The sequence below is a fragment of the Embiotoca jacksoni genome, unplaced genomic scaffold (genome assembly GCF_022577435.1).
Source record: "Embiotoca jacksoni isolate LCO1_2020_lvr unplaced genomic scaffold, fEmbJac1.0.p SCAF_2, whole genome shotgun sequence".
In the NCBI taxonomy this organism is placed as follows: Eukaryota; Metazoa; Chordata; class Actinopteri; family Embiotocidae; genus Embiotoca; species Embiotoca jacksoni.
In genome coordinates this window covers 12,740,983-12,751,981 of record NW_027185340.1, presented here as the reverse complement: position 1 = coordinate 12,751,981, position 10,999 = coordinate 12,740,983, and the positions used below count along the sequence as shown (strand labels likewise).

Sequence of the window (10,999 nt, the reverse complement as noted above, 5' to 3'; positions counted from 1 at the left end):
TTCAACACCATTGCACCTGTTATACAGATGTTTAAAGGTATCATGTAAGTAAAATAGAGCCACTTAAAATGAAATCCGAGCTTTGGCCATCAAGTTAATCAGTATAAAATATATATATATATATATTTCCGAAGGGGCTCTTTAAGCTATTTAATTCAAAAGGTAGGCTAACTACTGTGATTAGCTTCTTTGATTGTGAGTGATTGTAAATTATATGTACATGAAAAAACACTTAAAGGGTCCTTGTTTCGTGCAGGCAGGTTGTTGCAGTCGGAGGCCACGCCCCTTTTTGCAGGGTTACCTTGTTTCACGCAGGAGGAGCTCCTCACATTATCAGGAAACAAACAGACAGGTGAAGGTGGCCGCTGTTGCTGCAGTAACTGCGGTGCCCTTGAAGACGGTTTTGTTTTTTTCCCGCTGCTTCTCTGTTTTAGAGCGTGAATTTGTTCAGTTTCTTACTACTAACCGACTGATGGAAAGGGCATCCTGCTAGGGGCCATCGAGCGCCATGCACTCCCTAACGAGCCTGCGAGCTACCGTCAGATAACACATCACTAGACCAATCAAGAGGAAAGCTACAGCCAGGTAGGTCAGCCGTGATTTATTACTGCAGTATTATCAAGTGTACATATGATAAAGGTATTTACTGATAACATCGAAATGATTTTCATGAAGAAGTAATTTTTCATCCAGTTTCTCTGTGTGGACTCTTGTGAATCTTACGAGTAATAAGGATAAATGTAGTTGTTCATCTGTTTATATCTGAAAGATCAGACTATGCCAAAAGACCTAAGTCCCTTATATGTAGACACATGGATTTTATGACAAGGTCATTAATGTTGCAGAGTTTTGGATCATATCACAGCCGATGGAGTCGTCATTCCTTTGGACACTTCTATGAAAGCTTAAGATAATTAACTTTCAATCTCATATACATTAGTGGAGGAATGCTGTTACACACTATGCCTAAAACACATTCTACTTGCTTGTGTATGTTTTTGTTAATAGACTAGAGATATACTTTTAATATATTGTGTCTTTATTTTAGCCACCTCCACTGATGGCCTTCCTCCAGCAACTGAAACTTCTTCTGTGGAAGAATGGACTGTCCATCATCAGACAGCCGGTGAGTGATAAGTGGAGTTGTCACTTTTATTTAATTACCTAAAAGAGATTGTGGAGAATAAATGCCACAAATAAGCAAACATACAGCCTGGAAACTCAGGAATATTAAATCATGTATGACTTAAAATGCAAAATGGAAATTAACTCTGTGTGAACTGATTATCAATAATGAGTTTTACAATATCTTGTGTTGTAGTTCTGGTCCCTGACTCTGATCACCTGGCCTCTGATCATCTTCATCCTCATTGCTGTGACCCGCAACCAGTTCCCTCCCATAGTCAGAGAAACATGTGAGTGTAAAACTGCAGTATCACTTCGTCACAAACTTATTTTTTAACAAAGACAGCGCTTACTATTGTTAAATCAATTGTAAACACTGATATTATTTAATAAAACAAAAATACACTGCAAGAAAAGAGAATAAAGCATTCATTACATGATACTGTAAATCTGTCACAATCTGCCGATTTTACTTTTACACTACTCTTGCACTACCATAAATCTTCTATGAGGTCAGGTATAGCAAATTAAAGCTGCTTTTATAAATAATCACAGCTGTATTTACTATATTTTCATATCTGTAATGGATTTTCAGAGTATTGCAGTAAATACTTTACTGAAAATATTATTATTATACTTATTATATAAGTCTGATGTTATTGTGAGTTTCATTAAGGGTGGGTACAGTCAACTGCGGAACAAAAGAGGTTTCTGAAGCTTACATTGACACAATACTGACTTGACGTGGACTGTAGGATTTTTCATTGACACCTTGAAGGTTGGCACCTGCGAACCTGACATTCCAATTTCACAATCAAAGTAAACAAATGGGAGGATTAAACTCAAACAGCAATAATCCTTCAGAACTGAGCCTTTTTCATCAATGCTGTCATGATGTATGTACTCCTTTATTTTTTAACCTTTGTACTGGCTAAGATCACATTTATTTATCTGCGGTAAATGTGGCTTTGTGATGCCATCTAGGACCTCAGTTCAATGGTTGGTTATAGAGGGAGTGGCAGAACATGTGACCAGTTGGTTTGAAAAAAGAATACCAGAAGCCTTTTAGTTATTTGTAGGCCCAGTTCTTTAACAAATCGATTTTTGACCTCACAAAACAAAGCAGGAGGAGTATTTTGAATAAACCTTTTATGATTGGGTCAAATTTCCTGCCTTTAACGCTATGATAAAAACCTTTGTACTCATGGTAGTAATTATAACTAGTGTAGAGTTAACCCTCCCTCTTATGTTCGTTCAGCCTTTTTAGATGGATCAGATTCTAAGGAGGCAGGGATTCTTTTGTAATTCAATAACCCCAGTGTTCCTCAATATAAAAACTACCCACTGAGTCAAAACAATGGCACCTTCCCTCTCCCATAGGTGCTCTCTGTGGGTTGTTTGTTATATACATATATATACAGTATTAGACGACACCCAAAACAGGCAACGAAACCATGTTCATTATCTGATCCGACCGAATGACCAGCAGTAGCCTGAAATCGTGTTGTATAGTGTTTCAAATTGATTTAAAGTGACTTGCAGATAAAAAAGATTAAAATAATTTACATCCAATGTGGGCTGGTATTTGTCTCAGAACTACCTATTGTAGTCTTCATTATAGAAGTAAATAATAACTTGCCCATTTTCTCTAGGATGGCTTCTGTTGTATTTGGAGTCATGTTGCAATGTAATGTTTGATAGATAAGAATTTTCAAAAATACGCAGACACCAAAGTGTATGCTTTTTTTGTCTAATTGTTGATAGTAGAAATGCTCTTAAATGCTTAAGTGTAATATTTGAAGTATTACGTTATGGATTTCTGTAGTGAATAAAAGATACTCGAAGATAGTGCTGATGTTCACAACATAAATGTACCTCGGCAAGGGGACCTTGCATATGTCTGGGCTGTTTTTGAAAAGATCAAGCTTTTAATTTAAAATAAGGGCTTTTACTTTGAAACAGATACAGGAAGTTGCAGCATTTGGTCAACCAATGGTGACTTAATCCTTTTTTAAAAAAAATCTAAACTGTGGAGTTTGTTGAAAAGTAGTTTACATTATGTGATTGAATATTTGATGATCGCACCCAGCAAGCACTACTAGACATTTTTGTGAGCACAAACGACACTTTTAATCACTTTTAACCGTAACCCTGAATTGTAGCAGCAAGTACTTAGCTGATGCTAACGTTACAATACAGACTTTTCACTGCTAGGAGTTAAGCTAACGTTAGGTTGGGTGGGATTTGACTTTCACAGCTTTACTTTGTCATTATCTGTTCTGCAATTCCAAGATGAAACACATGAATTGAATATCAGTCCAGTCATAGCTGTCTGACCGCAACTTGATCTTCAGGCTCTTTATATCTCGTCCTGAATCTTAGTAATTGCCGAGATTGTTTTCCGACCACAAGTTACTCACGGCTAGTGATACAGTCAAACAGAAATTAGCTCAGGCTTCTGATCTAGTGGTCAAAAACGTTCTTACACCTATTCAAGCAAGTTCTCAAGGCAGATTTTCCTATTTAACCAATCTGTTGCTGATCAGCTCATGTGTTTAGGATATTTTGTCCTCACCTTTAATATCATCAATAGTATGACATTGTCGTGAATATAATATTAAGTCTGAAAGAATTGTATTGGCCTAAAGTAAATAACTAAGGATTTTAAAAAGAATTGTTAACGGAAGTGAAAGCACAGTAAAACTTTATTCTGTCTCCTCTAGGTTATGGGGCACCGCGGAATCTCCCCAGCACGGGATTTTTCCCTTTCCTGCAGACCCTCATGTGCAACAAAGACAGCTATTGTCATGACAAGTCTAGCCTGGTGGATCCAACCACAGCAAAGTCATCAGGGCATTCAAGGTACCTGATTCATCGGTGCAGACTGTATGTCATCTTACCCATATGCTGAGAATATAAGTGCATATTTATTGAAGTATAATTTTAGTCAATACGCCTCTAAAGTGTTTCACGAAGCTTCCACATCTTCACCGTAGTGTGTCTGTTAGCCTTGGTCATATGATTGAAGGTGTGCAGAAGATCCTTAAGTCACAAAGGAGGGACACAGTGCAGCATATCAGCATCACATGAGATGATTAGTCAGTGTGATCATGGAAATGTAGCAACAACAAACATTCCCTTCTGTGGAAGAAGAAGGGAACTGGCCTTCACCCTTACCTATTCACCACATTTTGTTGTCAAGCAGAAGATGACTGATAACTATTATGTCTGTTCTTCTTTACTGTATTTTCTTTGAAACAACTCTGTCAACATGTGGAGTTTCATAACCAGGCACCTGTTTGCTTTGTTGAAGTTCAAGTCTGAAAAAACATCACTTGGTAGAGATAACATGTTAATCTGTGGCGCTGTCACAACAATAGAAATTCTATACGAGGGAATGACGGTAGAAAAACCTGTTTGTCTAACTCATGACCCTCCACTCCTTTTTAGTCAAGCTTTTGTTTTCTTTTCAAGAACCACAGTTCAACATTAACAGCTTTTTTTTTCCCTGAGTATTTTTTATTTTTCATTAAAATGTTCATTAAAATTTTCAGAAAAATGTTCCTGAACTTTTCCATTTGTATTTAAGATAAATATAATTACTGGAAAAGTCTAAATGTACAAAGAGTACAAATAGTACAATTTGATCATGTCAATTTAACCAAGAAAAGCAATATGATCAATATTTATATATTTTATACAACAACATATATTCATACAGTATTTAGTTTCAGGGGCAACTCTTAGACCAGCCGCTGGTTTCAGCACGGCACAGTGATACTTATTAGAATAAGACGTTAAGTAAACAGGTGACGTCCACAACTTATGAATCAGAAAAATTGATTAAACCTTCTGTGGGAAAACCTTCAAGAACAGCTTTTAAAATGATTAACCTTTATCAGACATTTTTTATGTAGACTTCATCTGATCATTATACCTCATCTTATCCTTTTGAAACTGTATGACAGATCCTCCAACTTGCTGAGTACATCACCACTGGGAAATCTGCTTCAAGGAGAAGATTTTTCAAAATTCGCTTTCCCCCGTGATGCCAAGAATGATCCTGCAGTGCTGATTAAAGTCTTGGGCAACATTTTTGGTATGTTATCTCCCTCCACAGACCCCTCCAAGACAACATTTTTCAGTTCTTCAGTAAAGTTTCTGACCTCCAGTTCTGGGTTTAACTCGGCGTTTTGGGTATCTTCACGTTGTTTCATTCTCATAGCCCCATTTAAAGGTCGCAAATTGTATGATTTCTGATTTCTATTGCTTTTGTTATTATAAAACACGTCAAAGTGCTGTATACATACTGTGGGAGTTTCAAAACGCTCAGTCCACAAAGAAATGCACGTGTTCAGCAACTGTGCAGTTTGAACTAATGTAAGTTTGTTGTGATTTCTGTCACAGAGTTAACAACCGTCAAGTGCGGAGAAAACGTGTCAGTTTGTGCGTCACTCACAAAATGCCAATCAGATGAGATGTTCAGTGATATCAATACAACTTAAAGACACAGACACTAAACAGCCTGTTCTCAATGTTGCAACAGAGAGAAACATAAGAGATTTGAAACCAGATTTAGATGATTTTTGGTATTTGAAACCACAAAAATATATTTTATGGATATCCACACAGCAAATAAAACATCAGAAAAGTGTAAAATATGGGACCTTTAAATGCATTAGTGCTGCAAATAACCATTAGATGATTAACTGAGGCCTATTTATGATGATGGAAAGTCACACTTAGACACATATGTAGTTAGAATTCTCTATTTTCTAGTAGATTAAACATTATAAAAAAAACACCAAGCATGAGCATGCCATTGGGCTTATTTAAATAATAACTGACTTTTTGGGAAGACAGGATAGGATAGGCAGCTAACCATCTCCTGGAAGCTTCATATTCAGACGGGGAATAATTTGTTCATGTCGCGTTTTGCGAGAAAAAAAAGCCGTTTTTGTAAAAATGTAGAACTTTTGTTTTAACAACTACGCTTTATAGTTTCTTTTACCATTTGGTTTAGCAAATAAGGACTTTTTGATTTATAAGGTGACTATATTACCGGGTGTTACTGTAACTCCTACTGTCTGAAGTCTTCAACCATGTGTTCTTGTATTAAAGGTTTACCTAACCCAGGAAGGCCTCATAATGTCTCTCGCATGAGTGCCAACACCACTCTTCTGCAAGACCAGGTGGGTTATGTCAAGATGTCATTGAAGGAACAAAATGCCCTGAAGAGGTTGGGCAATTGCAATTCATTTGAACTCAGACAGGAAAGTATTTAAGCCCCTCATCAAAGAATAATCAACGTATTCCCTCAAATCACCTAAAAATGGCCGGGGATGAAATATGGAAGTGATAACAGATTTAGCCTGACAGTTTTGTATCTGTTCCTGACTACGTTTGTGGATGTCTTGTCTGGTTAAAGTTGAAACAAAACAAAAATAAATAGTTTAAGTGGTGTAATTTGTACAATCACTGTATGAGCCCTGATAATCTAATATTATTGTTTCCCGACCTTCTGAATAAAAATCTTTACTTTATGGGACAAGTTGAATTCACATGAATCATGTTCCTTACAGGAGACCTTGAACAAAATGTTGGAGTCGGCGAACCTGTTCAAGAGAGCCATCTGCACTGTGACTCTGCCCATGATAAACACAACGTCACCCAACACCCTCACCGATGCTGTACTCACTTTCTGCCACACCAACAATACTGTGTTCAAGGTGTCACTCGACACTCTCAACCAGGTAGGTTTGTGTTGGCTTGTGTAAAGTTATTTGGGTTTATGCTTGCATGTGTCAGCTGGTTATCCCTGTTTTCAAAAAACAAAACATAAATCTACAGTTTAGACAAATGAGTGCTGTTACAAATGTTTTTTGGTGACTCAGACGTTGTCTCTGACTGTCAGATACTGATGGAGCTGATGCTGACAAAACCAGATGAGATGATGACGGTGGCTGGGGCGACAGTGATGTTGTTTAATCAGCTGCAAAATGAGGCGTCGCTGTGGGAGACTCTGATAGCTATTCCCCAGCTCTTCTCTCCTGGTACACTCGACCAAGCGCTGGACAGCATGAAAGCCCTACTCACAAACATACAGAGGTAATGTGTGCCTTCAGTGAGGGAACAATACAAAAGGGAATGAAGCGCTGCTGTATGAGGTGTTTCTGCAGTTTCTTTTGAAAAGAAAAATCAAATCAGACTATTTTAGTATGTTGCAGTTTAAAGGTACTGGGCAGAGGTAAAATAAAATCGACCTTTGGCGACTTCAGTTTAGAAATAGTGTTTTTGTTTTAGCTTTCAAACACACAGCCTTGCCCTGTTTACAGAGCCTAATATATGGGACTTAAGCATTCAGAGCTCCAGCAGGGCATCGTTTGTGTTTCTTTAGTCATTAATTTTGCTGGGTGTTTGCTCTGAGTTTGGTCTTTATTTGAGCATTAAATACTTGTATTTTCATGGTCTCCTTAGTGCAATGCATGTCATCCAGAACAATTTCCCTGAAACTGGTGCCCCACTGTCCACGGTGCATCCGCTGCTTGCGGGAGGCATCAACCTCATCAACTATGTTCAAAACTGGCCTGGCAAAAGTAACTATGCACCATCAGCTGTACTTTACACACACCACATGTTACCCACAAATTTGAGGTTATTTTTGTAATATACCTTAATTGTCGGATTTCTTGTATGCTGAATTATGTTGTGAATGCTGAATGTTGCCCATGAAAGTCTGACCTAACATCTGACCATGTGATTAATTTCTGCTTAGATGTTTCCGTTTCCCTCAGAGATATTGTCACGTTACACAATGACTCACTGAGTGAAATGGTGAAACTTGTTCTACAAGAGGTTCAGATTCCACTGGATAAGGTACGTTTCTTTATACTGTGCATTCCAATAGCATATCCAACAAATAGATATGCCACACAGAACATTTCTGTACTATGGGACAAAAAGGTGAAAGCTAAATATTTGCATTTGCACACAGACTTTTCACTGGGGAGGAGTTTTCGATAATTACATGTTAAATCTGTAAACAAGATTAAAATAAAAAGCCAACAGATTTTTCTTCAGGGTTGCCAAGCTGGTCTTTTCACTGTGCCTTTAACCCAGGAAGTGTTTGGTGCCACATTCAGTCAGGAAAACAGATTCAAAGAAGCAATAGAGAATCTGAACTTCCAATGACAAGTTAAAGAAATATTTTACACAGCCTTGAGGAAAATACTGTGACGTGTATTCACTTTCTTGCAGTGAGTGACAAGAATAATACCACTCTCATGGCTGAACTGTACCTTAAATATACAAAAATGTACAGCAGACAGTTAGTTTAGCTTTGCATAAGTTAACCAGAGAGGGGGACAGCTAGTCTGTTCAAAGGGAACAAACCTCACTCATTAACATTTTATATCTTGTCGGTCTAATCAGTGCAAAGAATTATCAGAAAAATTTGGCATTTTACAGTCACATAAGAAATCGACAACTTCACATTTTCATTTTGTTTATTGTAAAGGGGGAAAAAAAATTCAACATTTCCTTCTGGCTGGTGGATTTTTTTTGGACAGAGTCAGGCTAGTTGTTTTCCTCAGTTTCCAGTCTTGATGCTAAACTAAGTCAACCATCTCCTAGCTCTAACTTCATAACTGACACATATGAGTGTTGTATCTGAAAGAGAGCGAATGTTAAAAATGTTCTTCTGTTCCACTATTTTTGTGTCTAAATGAGTCTCCTTTTCAGAACGAGTTTGACCACACCCATTATAAGTAATACAACTGGTTTCTCTATCTTAGGCTATCGGCCTGACGATGGGCATGGGGCAGGGCTACTTGTGTGACAACAGCAACAACCGGATGTTGCTGACGGCAGCGTGCAGCACAGGCGCTGTGGACATGCTTCTGAGTTGGATCAACCCTGACAAGGCCGCAAAGCAGGTAGTCCAGAATTATGATCGTCATCACCATCAACAGAGAGAATCATAGACATCAGAAGGAGTCGGCTACTTGATGTGTGTGGGACGCCGTTTACTGATGTCCTTCTCTGTTGTCTCTCTTTCTCACTGTCTCATGTTGTTGTCTGTGCTCTTCTATTCTTTGCTCCCAAATTGCTTTCTCAAGTGCCACCATCACGAGTAATTAGATTCAGAGTATACCAAGTAATTAGTCTATGACCACAAGAAAGTGGTTAGCCATGGCTACGAGCTACAGCAACTGCCAGGCTGCACCTGAGGAACAGAAACCTCAAGCATATCCAATTAGCCCTGCCGTGACTATGCATGTTTTGATGAGATCATTTCCAATCAGAACCTGTTAGATAACACTGTCATTCCTTTGTCTGCTCGCTCATACACTCAACTGGACATAAATTTGTGATTTAATACTGTCATAAAGCAATGATGTACATGTGTAATTTTAATCAGACATGTCAGCTGTAGGTTCAGAGCTATGGTGCATGTGGGAATAACACAGTGTAATTGTTTGATATCAGCTCTCCACCTTCATATCTTTAAATCTCTGCAGGATAACGTTATGTAAGTCATCAACCACCTGTTAAAGTTAACATTCAACGAACAGCAAATATTACTTTCTTGACAAATGTACAATATTACAATACAAAAAACACAGTAAACCTTGTTTTTCTCTATTTCAAAATAACAAAAAAGTTTTGCAGTTAAAGAAAAGAAGCCAAAGATTTACTTGTCAGCTCTATGGTCAATTTATGTCAAAACAATAAGGATTTTTACAATAGGAAAGTCTTATTTTGGTATACTTTATGCTTTTTATCCAAAAGCAAAGTTGATGTAAACAATACACCATATTATGTTAAAGTGTAATTTCTTGCTGCTTTAATTCCGTTTCACATACAGTATATTTTTTTTAACTATAATTATGAGTAGCTGAATGGGAAAAAAAACCTCAACCTCGAGCTTGTATATAAATATGTACCTTACATACATACATGTCTCTGGCATAATTAAAAGGTCAGCTGCAGCACTAACCGTGTTGGAATGTTTTCCTTGTTGCTTTATTAAATGTGTTTGTGGTTAAAAAAAAAAAAAAGGTGTAGGGTGGTGACAGAAAGTGACAGGAGCAGAGTAGAAAAAAAACATTCACTTCTTATGCATAATGCATTGGCCGTAAATTATTTCAATTTTGCAAATCTAACTGTTGGGCTCTCTTCTCCTTTCCCCCCCGCCTCTTTATGTTCACTATGTTTCTCCCAGATTCTCCTCTCATGGAGTAAGCATGTTGCTCCACATGATTTATCCTTTGCCAAAGGGCTTCTGCACAGCCTGGTTGGAGGTTTATCTTCAGGAGGACAGGGAGGCTCCAGCATCAGGAGGAACCGGCGTAGCGTAGAGACACAACCGCAAAACATTGAGGAGGAGCTGTAAGTCAAGTGCCATCTCCTCTCTGCTACTACTAAAGCTGTAATGTAAAATATTTTTTTAAATACAACTGTAAATTGGATAGGAGTAGATGAATGGACTTCCCAAATGTCAGACAAATGTTTAAATATGAGTAGATTTCATATTTTAGATGTATATTTTTGTTCAGCATCAGACAACAAAATACCTTTTCTAATATTTTATTGCATCAACTAAATGTCATGCTCTATGAAAGAGTGTACATGGAAAATAAATAGCCTCAACATCTCTGGGAAATTGATTGGGAAATTGATTTTACAGAAAATATTTCAAGATTTTTAAAGCCATTTTTTATATCAATCCAAACATTTATGCAATTTGTCCAGAGCTTTCAGCCTTTCTTGTTTGATCCCTCATACTTAGGAAGAGCATGTTGGAAAGCCTTTTGTAATGTCTCTTAGACATCTACCTTTTTGTCTTTCTGAGGTGAACCAGCCTTTTAGAATT

The 10,999-nt window shown here is 37.6% G+C and overlaps 1 protein-coding gene across 1 annotated transcript in view; it reads left to right on the top strand.

The window, feature by feature from the left end:
- Positions 1 to 480: 480 nt before the first annotated feature.
- abca12 (ATP-binding cassette, sub-family A (ABC1), member 12) overlaps positions 481 to 10,999 on the top strand; it is a 66,110-nt gene continuing 55,591 nt past the window's right edge. The window contains exons 1-12 of the mRNA XM_069154598.1: positions 481 to 585; positions 1,049 to 1,126; positions 1,322 to 1,415; positions 3,849 to 3,987; positions 5,094 to 5,224; positions 6,247 to 6,317; positions 6,708 to 6,878; positions 7,040 to 7,233; positions 7,603 to 7,721; positions 7,901 to 8,001; positions 8,919 to 9,059; positions 10,349 to 10,515. Coding sequence (XP_069010699.1) covers positions 1,061 to 1,126; positions 1,322 to 1,415; positions 3,849 to 3,987; positions 5,094 to 5,224; positions 6,247 to 6,317; positions 6,708 to 6,878; positions 7,040 to 7,233; positions 7,603 to 7,721; positions 7,901 to 8,001; positions 8,919 to 9,059; positions 10,349 to 10,515 — 1,394 coding nt within the window. The 5' untranslated portion in view covers positions 481 to 585; positions 1,049 to 1,060. The remainder of the gene's footprint in view (positions 586 to 1,048; positions 1,127 to 1,321; positions 1,416 to 3,848; positions 3,988 to 5,093; positions 5,225 to 6,246; positions 6,318 to 6,707; positions 6,879 to 7,039; positions 7,234 to 7,602; positions 7,722 to 7,900; positions 8,002 to 8,918; positions 9,060 to 10,348; positions 10,516 to 10,999) is intronic.